Genomic DNA, 19407 nt, shown 5'->3' with positions numbered 1-19407 from the left:
CCTCTCTCTCTTGAGTGTCTCTTCTGTTCTCCCCCACCCCGTCCCACCCCTCTATGTCGTCACCGAGCACCAGGCTGGGCTCCCTGTGCTATTCAGCAGCTTCCTACTAATTATCTATTTTACACATGGTAGTGTAAATATGTCATTGCCACTGACACCCTCTTTATTGCTGCCTGTCCCCAGTTCCTGAAGGGGTTTTTCATTGCCCACCAGCATGAGGGTTTGTCGTCTCATTTCTTTAACCCATAGCAACCCCGACTCCTACATTGAGCTTTTGCTTATTCACCAGTTATGACTGAATCCCTTTTATTTCTTTTCTTCCTCTAATAGACTTACATCCAAAAAGGTTCCTCCTCTGCTTCTAAATTCTCACCTGGAAAGAGAGTGGGAGGTGGGTGTAGAGAAGGTGGAGGGCTAAGCATGTCCCCACCCCACACAGACCGGGTGTGCTGGAGCTGGTGGGCAATGAATGAACAAGAGCCCTGTGCCTTGGGAGGAAGAGGCCTGGGTTCCAGCTCCAGCTCTGCACTCACCTTTGGGATCTTGAGCTTTGAGTGCTTAGTCATGTCTGATTCTTTGTGACCCCGTAGACTGTAGCCCACCAAACTCCTCTTATGGGATCTTGAGCAAGGCCCTTTCTTTCTCTGGGGCTCTGTTTACCCTTCTCCAAAAAGAGGCAGTTGGATTAGATGGTCAATATTAATATTTTTGATTTTATAAGTGGCCAGATATTTGTTACAACAGCCCACCTGGGGCTCAGAGCAGAGATGGACCCATTTTCTTTTTTCTTTTTAAATGTTGCTTGTTTATTTTTGGCTGTGCCAGGTCTTCATTGCTTTGAGGGCTTTTTTCTAGTTGCGGCCAGCAGGGGGGCCACCGCCTAGTTGCGATTGCGAGTTTCATGTTGCAGTGGCTTCTGTTGGGAAGCTCGGGCTCTAGGGCTTGCAGGCTTCAGTAGCTGCTGCTCCCAGGCTCCAGAGCACAGGCTCAGCAGTTGTGGCACACTGGCTTAGCTGCTCTTCAACATGTGGGAACTTCCCTGATAAGGGATCAAACCTGTGTCTCCTGCATTGGCAAGTAGATTCTTTACCACTGAGCCACCAGGGAAGCCCCTCTTTTCTTTTTTTAAAGTTTTTTATTTTTTAAATTTAATTTTATTTATATTATTTTAAAATATTTTGGCTGCCCCCTGACCAGGGATTGAACCCAGGTCCCAGAAGTGAAAATGCCGAGTCCTAATCACTGGACCACCAGGGAATTCCTAAGAGGAGCATTTACTGTCAGTGGTGTCGCAGAGGTGGAAAGGTGTCATCACTCTTGTCTTGGATCTTCCTGATTCTGGCCTGTGGTTCCCTATATAAAAAATAAATGTTTTCTCCCCCATCGCTTTTACAATAAAATCACTTAATCTTCCTTTCAAAAACATTAGAAAATACAGATCAGCAAAAGAACAATGGATACAGATCAGTGTGCATGTGTGCCCACTTGTGTCTCTTTGCGACCCCATGGTCTGCACCCACCAGGCTCCTCTGTCTATGGGATTTTCCAGGCAAGAATACTGGAGTGGGTTGCCATTTCCTCCTCCAAGTTTTCTTCCCCACCCAGGAATCTAACCCCTGTCTCCTGCATCTCCTGAATTGCAGGTAGAGGTGGATTCTTTACCACTGAGCTACAGGGGAAGCCTAGTACCCTTTTTTTCCTCCCAGTATTTATTTGGCTGTACCAGGTCTTATTTGCAGCATGCAGACTTTTAGTTGTGGCATACATTCAGGATATATTTCCCTGACCAGGGGTTGAACCCAGGCCCCCTGCATTGGGAGGGGGAGCCTGGAGTCTCAGCTACTACACCACCAGGGAAGTCCCAAGACCAATAATCTTCAAATGTCTTTAACTTTATACCTCAAGCAATCAAACCGTTTTGAGCAAATCTTCCCAATTTATTTGTTACCTACATTATAATACCCACTAAAGTGCAAATTAAGAAAGATAAGATAGCCACATAAAAAAATTCAATGTGTTTTCCAAAGCCTGCTGGACTGTTGGGCACACACACCCCTTTCAGAGACCACCAGCCTGGACCCATTAATAGTGAGTGACATTGGCCAGGAGCTGAGGACAAGCTGCCTGGTCTGTTTTCCCAGGCACTCAGCACTGCGGGCTTGCATCAGGAATCCAGGCACGTTTCTCGGCTGAATGAATGAAAGGATGAATGGGGACTGGGTGGAGGGGTGGAGAGTGAGCTACGGGGAGGCTGGCTCCAAGCCTGGGTGGCTAGGCAGAGCCCTGGGTGTGTGCGGGTGATCCGCTGACATTTTCACCAAGACCCAGACTCCTTGGGGGCCAGCTCCACACGTCACTCACCCAGTCAGTCCCATCAGAGCTGGTGATGCTGTGTATCTGCAACACTGAGGCATCATCCAGTATTTGAAAAATCTCGGGATCATAGAAAATCAACACCGAACGTGATCATAGACTATCTAGGAAGATGCCCAGAAAACCGGCTTGCCCCCCGAATAGGCATGCCATAAATCTCACAGCTAGTTTGTGTTTAGAAGGAAAGTGGCATGTTGGTGACTAGGAGGACCTAAAGGCATTCAAATAGAAGTGTGATGAGCTCCCAGCCATTCAAGCCATGAAAGCTGTTGTTACTCCTATTCTCTAGCCAGATTCTTATCAGGTAGATTTCCTTCATGGGAGCTGGAGCTTGTGGGGTGTGTGTGGGTCTCGCTGTGTATGGATAAAAGTATAGAAAACTCATCCCAGATCTCCCATCCCTACTGTGTGTGTGTGTGCACATTAGCATGAAATAGACATAGATAAGTTTAGCTCACTGTCTGGCATACAGTAGGTTTCAATACATGTACATTCCTTTGCCCTCTTTTTGTGCCTTTGTCCTGGCAGCCACCTCCACATCCCTCTCCCCTTGGGTCATCCAGATTCTATCTCCTTCCCTGACCGGCTTGAAATCCTGGACTCTCTGAGAAAGCGCTCCTTCCTCCAAATTCCTACAGCGCTTGCTGTCTGGACTACGAAATTTAGGACTTAATTACACCCAGCCTTGCATCGTCCTCGAATTCTTTCACTGTGTGTTGCTTCATCCCCACCCCCTTAGTTTGTGAGCACCCCAGGTTCGTAGAGAGCCGTGCACTGGAGCCAGCAAGGCTGGCTCGGTCCTCTCTCGGCCACATCCTGAAACAGATTATTTAACCTCTCAGCTTCAGTTTCTTCGTCTGAGCCATGGAGATAATGACACCATCTCTCATTGCTGTTGCCGAGGATAATGGGTGTGAAAGCGTTAAGATGTAAATCGCTGTGTGAATGTAAAGGCTGTTATTATCACCTCTGATGGATCGACCCCTGCTTGGTGGAGCATAATAAATACCTGATTGATTGAATACAGAATAGCTTCGCGACAGCTCCTGTCTTGGGCTCCAGAAACACTGCTTTGCACCTGATCCTGCAATTACTCCCTTTTTTTGATAATGCTAAATCTGCATCCTCTAAATCCCCTGTACCCTCAGCCTTCAGCTGATAAAGCCAGGGAGGACGGAACTGCACCCAAGGACCCTGCAGCTGCACCAGAGCGCCCTCAACAGGCAGCACATGGAACCGTGGAAGCTGTTCCTTCTACCAAGGTGATGGCTGGGGGGACAGTCTTTCCAGGGACCCTCCCCCACAGAAGACTCAGCTAGTCCAAAGGAACGCTTATGCTTTTTGTGAAAGGTATTGCAGCATCATCGGTGGAAGGGTGCAGACCTTTTTCCCTGCCACACTTTATAATTGAGAAAGAGGAGCGTGCCTGCAGCAGCCACCCACAGGCAGGCAGAGAGCAGCAATTTCCTTGGGAGGTTTTGAGGAGAAGCCAGGCAGTCACCCGTTTCCCACCCCCCGCCCCCCAGCCCCAAACCTTCTATGTTGAAAACTCCAGTTTCGGCTTGCTGGCAAATGCCATGCAAAGCTCATCTTTTGTTAGTCTGCCGAACAATGTTATTGGTTATAATTGGGGCAATTATGGGCTGCTCGAGGAAGCGAAACACAGATGTTGAAACCCAGGATCAGGGTATTCAAGTCCAAAGCTGCTTGCTTTAAATAGTCCATTTCCCGAATCATCCTGACTTACTTGAAATTCCCCCAGAACTTGGCCATGTTCAGAATGAGATGCGGGAGGATAAAGATGGGTAGCGGTGGGAGGGGAAAGCCAGACCCACAGGGAGAGAGACGCACAAAGACAGAGGAAAAGGAGGCTGAGCGAGAGCCAGAGTTTGGATGAGTTCTGAACGTCATTTTCGCAGGACCCCAGCAGAAACCTTTAGGTGGCAGAGATGGGTAGGAGGAGGAAAGATGCAAAAAAGAGAACAGACTTCCGAAAGAATGAGGGACTGGAGACCAAGGTCAACCCTTCGGAAATACACAGCGGAATTCACACACAGCGACCGTGATCGGCTGGGTACCGGTCAAGCCCAGGGCAGGCTCCGACTCTTCCCCACATCACCACTAGCGATTTGTATTCGGTGCCGAGGGGAGCAGGGTTCCCTCGGGATGAAAAAGCCAAATCGCAATCGAGTTCAGTGATATGTTGAAAAGCAGCCTGCACTCACTGTGAAAGGAAGTCATCAAAGAGAGAAACCCCTCCTAAAGTGTGCCTGGAGGGGTAGGTCGGGAGTGGGGGGCGCTTTCGAAGGGTTGCCTTGCAAGGCAAGCCCCCGCCCCACCCCGCCAGTGCCTGCCGCTCCCCTAACCTCACTTCTACAACCACCTCTTCGCCGCAGACAAGTGACAAAGTGAGGACCACACCTGGAGAATGGAAACTTTTCCAATCCTTTCCAAGTTCAGCTCTTCTTCTGCATCTCTCTTCAGAATAAAAGCCTTAGCCCTCCCCTCCACCTCTACCCTCTGCCCTCACCCCCATGAGAGCACGGAAAAGATGAATGAATAATCTAAAGGGAGGCCAGCAGCATCTACACTGGACAAAGGAGAGGGGCTGGGGAGACAGCCTTGCCGCCCGCCCGCCAGTCCGCCACTTCCCCAGGCTCCCAGCAGCGTGTCTTGGGGCGGAGGGCTTCGCGCGCAGTCGCCTACCTGCGAGCTGTCAGTAACCGGGCTCCTCCGGGTGTGAGGCTCCGCTGTGTCAGCCACACCGGCATATATATCCTCCCCCAACACGCACAGCCCTCCCCTTCCCTGCCCACCTCGATGACACATACACACGGCTGACCCCCTTAATCAAGCGAGCAGCAGAACCTACAGTCCCTCCTGGCTGTTCCCCGCCCGCCTTGGCTCTGTGCTCAGACCTGTGACATCTCAGGCTCCCCATCAGGCCACCCCCCCACTGCTTTACCTGGACGCTGCTCAGCCAGGATCCCACAGCTGCTTCTGCTCTGCTTCCAGAGGCGCTGGGAGGACTGACGGGGAGCTCTGGCAAGTCAGGAAGAAAAAAAAAAAAAAAAAGCCTCCTGGTGACAGTGACGAGGCAGACCCCAGTCCTGGAGTCTCCTTGAGCAACCTTTTCTCCTGAAGAATGAAGAAGCTGGAGTGGGCAGAAGTCGGGGGAGCTCCCACTGACAAAGACAAGCCCAGAGCTGAGTTCAGATGAGTCCCCTCCTGCTGTCACTGCCCCGCAGGCAGCCACAACTAGGCCGCTGGAGGGAATGGCCACACCTGCTTTGAGGGGGGGCCCAAGGGTGCCTTCCAGGTGCTCACAGTGGAAGGTGCTGAGATACGAGACTCAGCACTTCATGCCTGAGATTCTGATTAGAGCGAGTTCTCTCTGTGAACCTCAGGTTTCCTCCTATGAAGGGGGAAAGTCAAATACCTCCCAGGATGGCTGTGCGGGTAGAAAAACACGATTCTCTTTGTATTCGGAATCTAAGACACCTTTAATAAAGGCAAGTTCTGCACACTCTTCATCTCTTCCCATGGAATCAGACCAACTGAATCTGAAACTCCCTCTGCCAACAGCTTACTCTCACAACAGAGTGCTTTTAAACCTGCTGCTACACATAAGGGTGTTGCCACCCGAGCACCTGCCCTGCAGCATGCAGCTTCTTTCCCTTCTCTGTGTGAAAAGAGCTCATGGTCAGCCCATGAGGGCTCCTCGGGCAAGAAGGAGGTCATGGTGTAATTCACCTGCTGCCAGGAAAGAAGATTGTGAAGGACAGGGGAGCCTGGTCTGCTGTAGTCCATGGGGTTGCAAAGAATTACAGACTGAATGACAATAGCAGCCTAGGCAGGGAATGTTTCAATTCTGCAGGCCAGTGTGCAGCCCTCCTTTCCCAGCTGCAGGTGAATTACACCATGGCTTCCTCCTCGGCTGTCCCAAGAAGATCCACAAATAATCCAGAATCCCAGGGTTCGAGCCTAGTGCTGCAAGGATCTTCAGCACTCTCTCATGTAGCGAGTCTGGGTCTTGCATCGACCTGAGACTGGATGCAGAAGCATTAAAGAAAGCATCTGCTCTGACTGCTAATGGGTACAGGGTTTCTTCTGGGGGCGATGGAACTGTTCTGGAATTAGATAGGGCTGATGTTACACAACCTGGTGTATATACTAAAACCTCCACTGAACTGTGTGCCTTAAAACAGTGAACTTTGTTATATGAATCATATTTCAATTTTTTAAAAAAACAGCCAGTAAGAGAGCAAGCAAGCAACATCTGCCCCAGGTTACGAGCAACAAGTTCTAAGAATAAAGCATCCATTCATCTGTATAGAAAGGCCCAGGAGACTGGCATATGCAGTTTTCCACTTAGGTTTCTATTGCCCAAATCTTACACTTTGTTATGATAGGGCAAAGCCACCACTATGAGCTCTGAGAAATCAGCATGGCATGTGATCAGTTTTGCATCCTGATGTATGTTGGGGCCTGGAGCTTGATTTTACACACGCTGTGGCAGATGTTGCTGGTGGCCTACCCAATACCCATTTCCCTGTTCTTCCTTACTACACAGTACCCCTGGTTTTATTCTAGGTCCAAAGTGCTCAGCTAAAAGCCTAGCTTTCCCAGCCTTCCTTGTGGCCAAGGGTAGCCAATGAGAATCAATCTGCCAGTCATTGGGTGGAGCTTCCAGGGCAAACTCTTTTAAGGGGAACAATTCACCTAGAAGAGGCCCCTTCTTTACCCTACTGCCTGCCTTCCTGGAACACAAATGTGATGAGTGGAGCTTCAGCAGGTATCTTGGATCATGAGATGGCTTTGAGGATGAAAGCCATGAACTAAAGATGCTGCTGCTGCTGCTAAGTCGCTTCAGTCGTGTCCGACTCTGTGCGACCCCATGGACGGCAGCCCACCAGGCTCCGCTGTCCCTGGGATTCTCCAGGCAAGAACACTGGAGTGGGTTGCCATTTCCTTCTCCAGTGCATGAAAATGAAAAGTGAAAGTGAAGTCGCTCAGTTGTGTCAGACTCTTAGTGACCCCATGGACTGCAGCCTACCAGGCTCCTCCATCCATGGGATTTTCCAGGCAAGAGTACTGGAGTGGGGTGCCATTGCCTTCTCCGGAACTAAAGATGATGGAGCATCAAAATGGAAGGATTCTGGGTCCTATATGACTCTGGGCTGCCATACCAATCCTGGATTTCCAATTTCTAACTTTTTCTAAGGGAAAAAACTCAAGATATTTTCTTCAAATGTTAGGATTCGGTTTGCTCTTTGTTCCTAACAAGCCACACCAAAGTCAGAGAATTTGTTAAACAAACCACTTATTTGGTTCTTGATCCTGCAGAATGGTTACTTAGGCTGGGAGGAGCAGGGCAGTCTTGGTCTCAGGCGCCCTCATGACTCTGCAGTTGGCTATAGATTGGCTGGTTGCTGGCTGGAGGCACCTTTGTTCTCTACCAAGTGTCTTATCCTTCCTGTGTCTCTCTCATCCCCTGAGCAGGCTGGTCTGGCATGGTCTGGGGTGCAAGTTCAAGTAAGTATATCCCAGCCAGGCAAGCACCAAGCAGAAGCATGTAGAATTCCTGGGGGTTTACCTACGCCTGATGCTGGCACTCCGTTTGCTTTGGCTGCATTTATTGGCTGTGTGTGCGTGCTCAGTCACATCTAACTCTTTGTGACCCCATGGACAGTAGCCTGCCAGGCTCTTCTGTCCATGAACTTTTGCAGAATACTAGAGTGGGTTGCCATCTCCTCCTACAGGGAATCTTCCTGACCCGGGGATTGAATTCACGTCTCTTTTGTCTGCTGCATTAGCAGATGGATTCTTTACTGCTGGGCCACCTAGGACTGCCATAAGGCCAGTCCAGAGCCAGGTTGGGTGGACACCCCCAAGGTCAGAGGACAAAGGGGTGGCTATACAGAGGCCGTTCACTGGAACCATTGCTAATGGTTTCAGCCACTTTCTTGGGTTTTCTGTTACCTGAAGTTGAAAAACATCTTCCATGGTCCATCTTACTTTTGAGCATCTTCCTATTCCCTGGGTGTTGGGTGGCCAAAACACTCTTCTTCCCTTGAAGTGGAGAGAAAGAAAAAGCAAGAGTGAAAAGTCACTTAACTTTTCTGCATTTTTCTTTGCTTCTTTACCAAATGGAAGAATTAAACTGAATGAACTGGAAGTTCCCCTTGGGTTGAATGAAGCTGCGTTTTGTGGGGGGCTGTTTCCTGTACCACCTGGAGGGGAGGGCAGGAATGAGCCCAGAGGAATTTGTGGTCACAGTTGTGTCTGTGGATGTGAGGGGAGTGTGGGAGTGTGTGTGTGTGTGTGTGTGTGTGTGTGTGTGAACCTTGCCTCTGGGAAGAGCAGGAGTCAAGTAGCAGGGATGCAAACTTTGTGGGTGCAACTTGGGTGCTCAGGGTCACTTACAGGGTTTCTCCTCTGCACTTGGTGGCTGAATCATGGGACCTTGAGGCCCATGGGCTTCCCTTGGAGGTGGGACTTGGTCTTGGAGCATCAAGCTGCCCTCTGCTCTTCTGAATGACAGCACCCACTTACTCAAATCATTGGAGCAGAAAGGTCATCTCTGGCTGTACCAGCTCCCCATCCTCTTGCAATCAAGGGGCCCAAGCCAGGTGGCTACAAGCTTTAGAGCCATTCAGTTCATTTTTTTAAATTTTAATTTCATATTGGAGTATGTGCTAAATTGCTTTAGTTGTGTTCAACTCTTCATGACCCCATGGACTGTAGCCCACCAGGCTCCTCTGTCTATAGGAATTTTTTTCCAGGCAAGAATACTGCAATCAGTTGCCATTTCCTCCTCCAGGGGATCTTCCTGCCCCGGGGATTGAACCCTACTCTCCTGCCTTGGCGGGTGGATCCTTTACTACAGCACCTTCTGGGAAGCCCACGTTGGAGTATAGTTGATTAAGAATGTTGTGTTAGTTTCTGGTGTACAGCAGTGATTCACGTATGCTGCTGCTGCTAAGTCGCTTCAGTTGTGTCCAACTCTGTGCGACCCCATAGACGGCAGCCCACCAGGCTCCTCTGTCCACGGAATTCTCCAGGCAAGAATTCTGAAGTGGGTTGCCGTTTCCTTCTCCATACATATACATATATCTAATCTTTTTTTCTTTTTGATGGTTGAGTATGGTTTATTAAGTTGTGTGTTAGTATAGATGCTGGGGCTTGCCCATGGTGCTCTTAATGTACAAGGCCCTGACGTTCTGCCAATTTTTCTTGAGCAATGACACCAGGGAGTTGACAGCTAAGTGGATATTGTACACAAACTCATCATCTGTTATCTTCATGTGGCCAACAGCCACTGCCAGACATAGCACCTTCTTCATCTGGAACTTGATCGTGGACTTCATCAACTTCGGCCACCAAGTTCTCATTGTGGGTCAGCAAGGAAGGGAACTTGCCGGCCTTGTTCAGGCCTGGGCCCAGGATTCGTTGGACCTGCTTGATCAGAGACTCTGAAGCTAAAAAGGCATCGTATTTCTTGGCCAGCTTCTTGATCAGCTTCTTCTTGTTGAGTTTCTTCAGTGCCTCGATGTCCATGTGGGGGATATCCACAGCCTTGGCCTCATCACGATGCTGCTGGTTCCCTGGGACACACACAGAGAACTTGGGGCAGGGAGTGGACTTTAGCCTGATGGGGCCCAGGAAGTGTTTGTCCTTTGAGGGTCCGAGTTCTTCAGGCTGGTCTGAAGCTCCACCGTCTCCAAGAACTTCCGGCGCTTGTGCTGGTTCCTGTGCAGGACTTCCTGCACCACCTCGTAGAGGGTGTCGGGGGAGACTTTGCTGCTCATGGTTCCCCATGCCGCAATAACTGGAAAAGAGCTCTATTCTTCATTCGGTTCTAACAGATAAGCCTGGAGGCAGATTTAGAAGCTCTTAAAACAATCACTGGCAAATCTCAGTCGTGGGAGCTGCAGGAGGAAGCAGGCAGGCAGGACTGGGCTCCCACCATGACCTCCTCGACCTTCCACCCACCCAGGACTTGTCTCTCTCAAAGGAAAAAGCCTCTCATCTCCAGGGATTTGGCTGCTGGAAATTTAGTGATTAATTACGGCACCTACTGCCGATTGGTCTCCTTAGTAACCACGCTAGCAGGGTCCCAGACGGAGAAGCTGTTTCCTATTTTCAAAGAGGGCAAACCCTCTCCACACTGTCAAACACCTTCAATCAAAACACAAATGGATTTTGAAAATCAAGAGACTCTCCTGTCTCTCTCCAGCCTCTTTTCCCCAGCAGTGGGATTTGAGGGTTTTCCAGGGAAGGCTGAGTGGTAGTGACTGTTTTAAATGAAGAGTTAGGGGACTTCCCTGGTGGTTCAGTGGCTCTGGGGCTATGCTTCCAAAATGCAGGGGAGCCAGGGTTCCATCCCAGGTTGGGGAACTAGATCCCACCTGCCATAAAGAAGATCAGAGATCCTGCAACTAAGACCTGGCACAATAAATAAAAATAAGAGTTAGGCAAATCCAGTTTCAAGGCAAAGTAGCCTGTTGTGGTGGTCTTACAATCCAGAACATCTGGCCAAGTGCTGGGACTGGAGAGCCAAAAGGAGGTGAACTCAGGTGTCCCGCCCTCGAGAAGCTAGCCTTGGGGACAGGACACACTCTGGTGGCTTAGAAATGAGAGAATGAAGAAGTACATAATCTGGTGCTAACTGCAGATCTGCCCGAAAGTGAGAGAGCCGTTCGGGTGAGCAGGGAGAGATGGGATATATTTTCTTACTTTTTGAACGAAATGTTAAGATACTGAAGGTCAATAGCAGGTTCTGAATGGGTAGAAAGGAGCAGCTGGCCTTCATTCTGGGCCGGTGTCAGGATTATGGGATATATAGGTCGACCCGAGCAGCTAAGACAAAGCACCACAGCCCGAGAGGCTGAACAACAGACATTCGTTTTCTTACTGCTCCGGAGGCTGGCTGGCTGGGCTTTAGGGGATCCTCCAGAGGCCTCTCTCCTTCTGTCTTCTCCTCCCTGTGTCTTCACGTGGTCTGGTCTCTCTGTGTTCTGTATCTTCATCCCTTCTTAGAAGGACACCTGTCATACGGGATCGCTACCCACCCTGATCGTTTTATTTAACCTTAGTCACCTCCTCCTGTAGACTCCATCTTCAGTCACATTCTGAGGTCCTGCGGATGAGCACTTCAACAGACAAATTTGGTGTGTGGGGGAGGGCATGTGTATTAATAACGAGGGGAAATGATACTGTGCCCATCAGATAAGGGGGATGAAACCCCAGAAAGGGAACTAAGGGTCACTGTGGGCCACTGGGTGACTGCTGTGCACAGTGGGTTCCATCCTCCCCTGGGGTTACCCAGGCCCTGGTGAGCCCAGACACCAAACTGCCAGCGCATCGGACAGTCTGCTCTGCTGTATCTTGATGTGCCTGGTGCCTGCGCAGTTCTCAGGGCCATGTCTTAGAGTCCCATCCCCACGAGGAGGTGTATCCTGGAACTTGGGATGTGGCGATCTTGCCATGCTCAGGAGGAAGAAGGCCTCCAGGCACTTCACAGGCTCCAGATCATGGGTTAGCATATGAATACTGGGGGCGGGGGGCTCTCATATGCTTATGTTCCATCACTTTCTATAAATAAATGCTACAAACCCCCTCTGGAGCTGCTGCTCAGACTCAGTCGCATCCGACTCTCTGCAACCTCATGGACTGTAGCCCATCAGGCTCCTCTGCCTGTAGGATTTCCCAGGCAAGAGTACTGGAGTGGGTTGCCATTTCCTTCTCCAGGTCTGGAGCTGGTCCCTCTGTTAAATTCGGCACAAGTTGTTTACTTATTTATTAATAAATAATAAAGATGGATTTATTATAATTTAATATAATAATGTATTATTTATTATAATAATAAGAAGATGGCTGTGCTGCATTTTGTTGCAGGCATGTGAACTCTTAGTTGTGACATGTGGGATCTAATTTCCCAGCCAGGGTTTGAACCCTGGCCCCCTGCTTTGGGAGTTCAGAGTCTCAGCCACTGGACTACCAAGGAAGTCCCAAACTAGGCACAAGGTGCGAAGGTGGGGAGGCCCTTAGGCCTCAGCTCGCCTGCCACGTTTTCACTGCCTTCAGGAATTCTCACTCATGTCACCTCGATACCCACAGGGACATTAACGCACCCCGCCCACACTGCCAGCGTCACAACCTCATCATCACAGCTGCTCAGCTCTATAACTGAGTGTTTCCCTCCTCTCTCTCTCCCTATCCTCTGTATTCGGAGAGTTATCAAGTGTCATCATTTCATCTTTATTGCCATTTGTCAGGGCTCCCAGCACCCCCACCCCTTCAATCTATCCTGTATGCAGCCCCTTGCCCAATATTTTAAATTAATTTTAAAAATTAATTTCTTTAATTGAAGTGCAGTTGATTTACCATGTTGTGTTAATTTCTGCTGTACAGCAACATGATTCAGTTATACATATTTATACATATGCATTATTTTTTTAACCATTCTTTTCCATTATGATTTATCACAGGATATCAAATATAGTTCCCTAGGCTATACACTAGGACCTTGTCTGTTATCCATTCGACGTATAAAAGCTTACGTCTGCTCACTTCAACCCCCAACTCCACCCCTCCCCGAGCTCCCTCCTCCGTGGCAACCACCAGTCTGTCCGTGATTCTGGTTCTGTGCCCAGCGTTTCATTCACTGTTATACAGTAGGTCCTTAATTATCCATTTAAAATAACAAGTGTGTTACTTAGTGTGTGCATGTCCATCCCAAACTCCCTAATTATCCCTTTACCCCGTCCTACCCCCTACCCCGGTGTGCCCAATAATGCCATTTTCATTTTGCTTCATTATCTTACTCCCAAATCCTTTAAATCCAAAATTTAAAGGCAGTGGATAACGGCTGGAAGCAGTGGGGGCCCTGCAAGGCCCATTGAATTTGAACTCCAAAGATCGGAGTTTGAGTCCCAGCTTTGCCCCTACCCTGCCATGTGACTCTGGCTGAATCTCTCCTGTTTCCAGGACCTTGTCCTCTTATTCTTTAAAATAGGTCTAGTAATACCTAACATGGTATAACATTTATTCAGTCAATGTAATGGAAGGGGCTTTGAAAATGCTAAGGTATCACACAAATACTTGTTGTTTTAGTCGTGTCCAACTCTTTTGCAACCCTATGGACTGTAGCCCACCAGGCTCCTCTCTCCATGGATTTCCCAGGCAAGAGTACTGGAATGGGTTGCCATTACCTGCTCCAGGGGATCTTCCTGACCCTGGGATCGAACCTGTGTCTCCTGCATTGTCAGGCAGATTCTTAACCACTGAGCCACAAGTGAAAGTGAAAGAGGCTCAGTCGTGTCTGACTCTTTGCGACCCCATGGACTATAACCTGCCAGGCTGTTCTGTCCATGGAATCCTCCAGACCAGAAAACTGGAGTGGGTAACCTTTCCCTTCTCCAGGGGATCTTCCTGACTGAGGGATTGAACCCAGGTCTCCCACATTACAGGCAGGTTCTTTACTGTCTGAGTTACCTGGGGAGCCACCACATAAATAATATGACATATAATTGCTTCTCAAGCTCATCTTAAGTACAACCACGTCTTACAACTAATTAAAGTGTTAGTCACTCAGTCATGTCCGACTCTTTGCAACGCCATTGACTGTAGCCTGCCAGGCTCCTCCATCCATGGGATTTTCCAGGCAGGAATACTGGAGTGCGTTGCCAGTTCCTTCTCTAGGGGATCTTCCAGACCCAGGGATCGAACCCAGGTCTCCTGCATTGCAGGCAGATGCTTTACCATTTGAACTACCAGGGAAGCCTTACAACTAATTAAAAGTTGCCCTTTTCCTTTCCTGAGCTTCCAGAACCTTTGCCAGGACAATTGCTTGTATTCAGATTTGCAGTTTGCGTTGCCTGGTGCGCCCCCTGCTGTTCCCTGCCAGTTTCACATCTTGCCTGTCTAGGAGGATTGCAAACCACTTGCCTGCTCAGCTGCTGAATATCAGACTCTCTTTGGCCCCATAGACTGTAGTCCACCAGGTTCCTCTATCCATGGGATTTTCTAGACAAAAATATTGGCTCAGGTTGTGATTTCCTGTTCCAGGGGATCTTCCCCTGGCCCAGGGATTGAACCCGAGTCTCTTGCATCTCTTGCATTGTCAGGCATTCTTTACCTCTAGCACCATCTGGGAGGGCTTCCCAGATAGCTCAGTTGGTAAAGAATCAGCCCGCAACGCAGGAGACCCTGGTTTGATTCCTGGTATAGTCCATGGGGTTGCAAAGAGTCAGACACGACTGAGCGACTTTCACTCACTTCACCACCTGGGAAGCACATAAACCACCTGAGGGATGCATTTATACTCTCTCCTGTTCCTCTTCAACTGAGCACAGTGCCAAGCATCCTGAAGTCAACGAATCTCACGTATATTGATTGAACATCAGATATTTCATCACACAAGGCACATATTAATAGGCAAGAGATTCAATGAGCTATAATAAAAATCCCTGCACTCAAAGAGCTCACAGTCTGGCTTGGAAGACGAGTTGTAAGAGTGGAAAAGGGTGTGTAAAACTGTTCCAGAAGATACGTTGCTGTGTGAGGGTGATGAATCCCCTCCCACTTGGGTGGTGGGAAAGGCTTGGCTGAAAGGGAAGCTTTTGATCTGAGTCTTGGAGGATGGGTGAGATCCAGACAGATGTATATGCCAAAAGGTGGATTGTAGTGCACAGGCCAGGTGACCTGGAGTGGAGGAGGCTTGGCAGAAGAGGGCGATCGGACGGAAAGCTGGACCAGCCAGCTGGGTGAGACAGTGGAAGGCCTGGAATGGTAGCCTCGATGATTTGTGCTCTGTCTTGGTGATTGAAAGACTTGGAGACTTTTTGCTCAGGAGTGATAGACTCAGGGCAGTCTTTGGAGTGTTAAGGGAGGGTTAACACTAATTACTTACTTTTTAAATAACTTTGTTTATGCTTGGCTGTGCTGAGTCTTCATCACCGCATGGGATTTTCTCTAGATTCCAAATGGGGGCTACTGTGGTTGTGGTGTGTGGGCTTCTCATTGCAGTGGCTTCTCTCGTTGTGGAGTCTGGGCTCTAGGGTGTGCGGGCTCAGCGGCCCTGTGGCATGTCGGATATTCCTGGATCAGGGATTGAATCTCTGTCTCCTGCATTGGCAGGTGGATTCTTTACCACTGAGCCACCAGGAAAGCCCCTAAATACTTACTGATCAGAGAGAGCAGGAGAGTGTGTGGGTTCTCCTCTTGAGGCTCTTCCTCCAAGGATGACTCCAACCTCAAAATCCTGTCAGAAATAGCCATACAAACAGTCAAGCAACTGCACGGAAAGTTTACTGTTTTTTCAGCAAATCGTGTCGCATGAAAATCTCCTAATCTCATGACACCTCCTGTTTCTAGATTAACTCACATCTCTCTTTCACCAGTGCAGTCAGGGGCCTGAAACAGCCACAGCCAGTCTGAGCCTGCCCCTCCGCATGGGAGGAGGGCCCATTCATCCTCCCTCTCCCCAAACAAAGTTCACAGAATGCCATTTCACGAAATGATGCTGTTTGTCACACAAGATGACTATCTTCCCAAAGCTATTTCATGGTTTTGGGAGAGGAGAATACAAAACAGATTTTATATGTGTGTGTGTATATATACACACACACATATAAATATGTGTGTGTGTATATATATATGTGTGTGTGTGTGTGTATATATATATAAAATGTGTATATATATGTGTGTGTGTGTATATATATATGGCTTCCCAGGTGGAGCAGTGGTAAAGAATATAAAATATTTTTTCTATTATGAATGAAAACAATTTTCTTTCTCAAAAAAATATATATATTTGTATATGTGTATGGTGCATGCTCAGTCGCTCAGTTATGTCTGACTTTTTTGTGATCCCATGGACAGAGGAGCCTGGTGGACTACAGTCCAGTGGGGTCGCAAAAAAAGTCAGACACGACTGAGCAAATGAGCTCTCACCATGAACATACATAAGTACATATATTTTTTTTAAAAAAGAAACTCATTTTCATTCTTTGCAAAAATGAAATAATGGATCTCTGAGTCCATGTTTTCACCATCAATTAAAAGACATTACCTAAGAACTTTGTCCTGCTGGTCTCCCTCCCTCCTATGGATCTCCCCACCCTGTGGTCTGTGGACCACACTCGTCATGCACACAGCTGGTACCTCCAGCTCTGTCTGCCATCATTACAATCAAAGAGCTTTCCCCAAGCAACAGGAGCTGGTGCCGTCAGAATCACTTGCAAAATGTATCTTGTTGAATAACAGGAGCACAGCGCCTAAAAAAAAAAAACCAAAGTCGCATCATCGGTTGAAGATAATGGCATTGTTCCTCCGAGGGAAAGGTAGGCGATGAGCCTCTTGTGTCATATATTACAAAACCGAGTGCAGACCTCCAGGAGGGGAAATTTCCAGACACTGAGCTGGCTTGCCAAAACTTGGTTCTGCCGCTTTGCCTTCCGATGGGGAAAGAGTTCCCCAGGCCTGGCCCGGGGGGGCCCCGACTTTGGTCCTAATGACAGATAAGACTAAATGAGTTTGGGGCTTCCTCCTGAGCTGGCACATGTGTATTACGGGCTGCCACTCGGCCTCCATGGGGCTGCATCCGGGACCTGAATGTTTTATTGAACCATTAATAGTGAATTTTCTGCTTGGATTCCCTGCTGCTTGGAGACAAAAGGCACCAGAGGGCTCTGAGTCAGGGTTCAGGATTGGGGAGGGGAAGACGTTCTCATTTTCATTGTCTAGCTTTGCACGTGTGCTTCGTCTAAACACAGACCATCCCCTCCCCGCCAACACAGCTATCCATACTCTGGTTCATTCATTCAATAAGCACGGGGGCTACCGACCTCCTCTGTGCCCATCACCATGCTCAGAGCTGGGTACCAGACAAGAATGAGACAAGATCCTGTCTGTCGCACAGGGTAACCGTTGAAGCTTGAAAAACGCGTTTAGAATTAGCACAAAGCAGAAAATGCTCCAAATATGAAAGATTCCAGAGGGTTTTAAGTGAATGAGTTAGTAGATTGTGAAGAGAGAAGTCAAAGGAAGGCCAGATGATTAAGTATGACTGGATGAAATGGCATGAATACAGGCACTTCCTTGGGTATCCAGGGGTAAGACTTCACCTCCCAATGCAGGGGGTGCAGGTTCCATCTGTGATTGTGGAGCTGAGATCCCACGTGCCTCCAGGCCAAAAAACCATAACATCAAACAGAAACAATATTGTAACAAATTCAATGAAGTCTTTCTTTTGAAAAAATTATCTGGACACAGGTTAGGGGGAAACAAGAAAGATATCAACATGAAGATTTTCCCCCCTGCTTTCAGAAGTTTATTTCATGTTGTTACAGTAATATTTACAGAATAAAATAGGGAGAAAAAGCTTAAATTTGGATGAGAAAAACCTTCAAGATATAGCCAGTCTTTGCAGGCAATACAGAATTTTCTCATACTGAAATGTTTGCTAAATGAATGAATGTTTTACCACACAGTTATTCCAATAATTTCCAGGGGTGGAAAGACCACTTATGGAACAGAAAACAGTGTCTTCCCCCCCAAAATGAAAAGAGTTTTTTTCTTCTTACTATGTAAGCAATATGTGTTCATTGTAGCAAATAATTTTTAAACTATACAAAAAAAAGCATAAAAATAAAAATGTATCTGGAGACCCATGTAGAAATAGTCAACTTCTCTTTAACAAAGGAGCAAAGACAGTCTTTCTTTTTTTAATTTATTTTTTATAAAGTATTTTGCTCCCATTAAACAGGTTTTTTTTTTTTTTTTGTAAAGTATGAATATTTATTTCAGGCTTTAGATCCTAATCAATTTCAAAAAACAAAATCTGATTCCTCTCTTCCGTGTGAGGATGATTTCCCGGAGGCTGAACGGTTCTGGGCCCTTAGGAACATGTCTCATCAGGTTCAGAACAAAGTCCCTGACGCCCACTGTACCCCAGCCTTAAGAAACGAACGCACCACCGTGGGGCTGAACAAATGCGCACACGCGTAAGTGAGCTTGCCATGCCGGGGGTTTGTTGCTGCGTGGGCTTCTTCTAGTTCCCTGCACAAGCTGCTTGCTGTGGGGGCTTCCCTTGTCGTGAGCACAGCGCTAGACCTCATGGGCTCCTGGCTGCAGAGCCCAGGTTCAATAGTTGTGGCACATGGGCTTAGATGCCCCATGGCATGTGGGATCTTCCCAGATCAGGGATTGAACTCGTGTCTCCTGCATTGGCAGGTGGATTCTTTGCCACTGAGCCACCAGCGAAGCCCCAGTTTTTTCAACAAGTGGTGCTGAGACAACTTGACATCCAATGAAAAAAAGGAAAACAGAATCTAGTCACAGATGTTATACTCTTCTCAAAAATTAACTCAAAATCCATCATAGACCTAAATGTAAAGCACAAAACTGTAAAACTCCAAGAAGATTACATGGGAGAGAACTTCGATGACCTTGAGTATGAAGGTGACACTTTAGATAAGACACCTGAGGAATGATCCATAAAAGGGAGCACTGATACCCTGGACTTCATTCAAACTAAAAACGTTTTTGCAAAAGACAATGCCAAGAGAATGAGAAGACAAGACACAGACTGAAAGAAAATATTTACAAAAGACACATCTGTTAAAAGAGTGTTATCCATAATATACAAAAACTCTTAAAATTCAACAATAAGGAAACAATTGGGATAAAAAATGAGTTGAAAACTTTAACAGACACTCCACCAAAGAAGGTGAAAGTGACGTCATTGAGTCGTGTCCAATTCTTTGCGACCCCGTGAACTGTAGCCCACCAGGCTCCTCCGTCCATGGGATTCTCCAGGCAAGAATACTGGAGTGGGTTGCCATTTCCTTCTCCAGGGGATCTTCCCAACCCAGGGATCGAACCTGGGTCTCCCACATTGCCGGCAGATGCTTTGCAGTCTGAGCCATCAGGCAAGCAGGTATAAGATGGCAAAAAAGCACATGAAAAGATGCTCTGCATCATATGTCATGATGAGACACCACTACACACCTATATGTGCTTAGTTGC

The 19407-nt window shown here is 47.9% G+C and overlaps 1 protein-coding gene and 1 pseudogene across 4 annotated transcripts in view; both read right to left on the bottom strand.

Moving 5' to 3' along the window:
- The window catches only part of PNOC (prepronociceptin), a 35525-nt gene extending 24017 nt beyond the window's left edge, over positions 1-11508 (bottom strand). For 2 of the 4 annotated variants that reach the window (XM_070376146.1, XM_070376144.1), the window contains exons 1-3: positions 11291-11508; positions 8356-8445; positions 5339-5415 (exon numbers count right to left, since the gene is read on the bottom strand). In XM_070376146.1, the coding sequence (XP_070232247.1) occupies positions 5339-5415; positions 8356-8445; positions 11291-11405 (282 nt within the window). In that variant the 5' untranslated portion in view covers positions 11406-11508. Of the gene's footprint in view, positions 1-5079; positions 5214-5338; positions 5416-8355; positions 8446-11112 lie in introns of those variants that run through there. The other 2 variants (XM_070376145.1, XM_070376147.1) reach the window with 2 other exon arrangements.
- On the bottom strand, positions 9540-10184 carry LOC102272194 (large ribosomal subunit protein uL1 pseudogene; annotated as a pseudogene).
- Positions 11509-19407: the final 7899 nt, after the last annotated feature.

Source organism: Bos mutus, chromosome 8, assembly GCF_027580195.1.
Source record: "Bos mutus isolate GX-2022 chromosome 8, NWIPB_WYAK_1.1, whole genome shotgun sequence".
NCBI classification, from domain to species: domain Eukaryota; kingdom Metazoa; phylum Chordata; class Mammalia; order Artiodactyla; family Bovidae; genus Bos; species Bos mutus.
The sequence above is the reverse complement of the archived record's forward strand: the minus strand, read 5'-3'. Positions and strand labels throughout refer to the sequence as shown.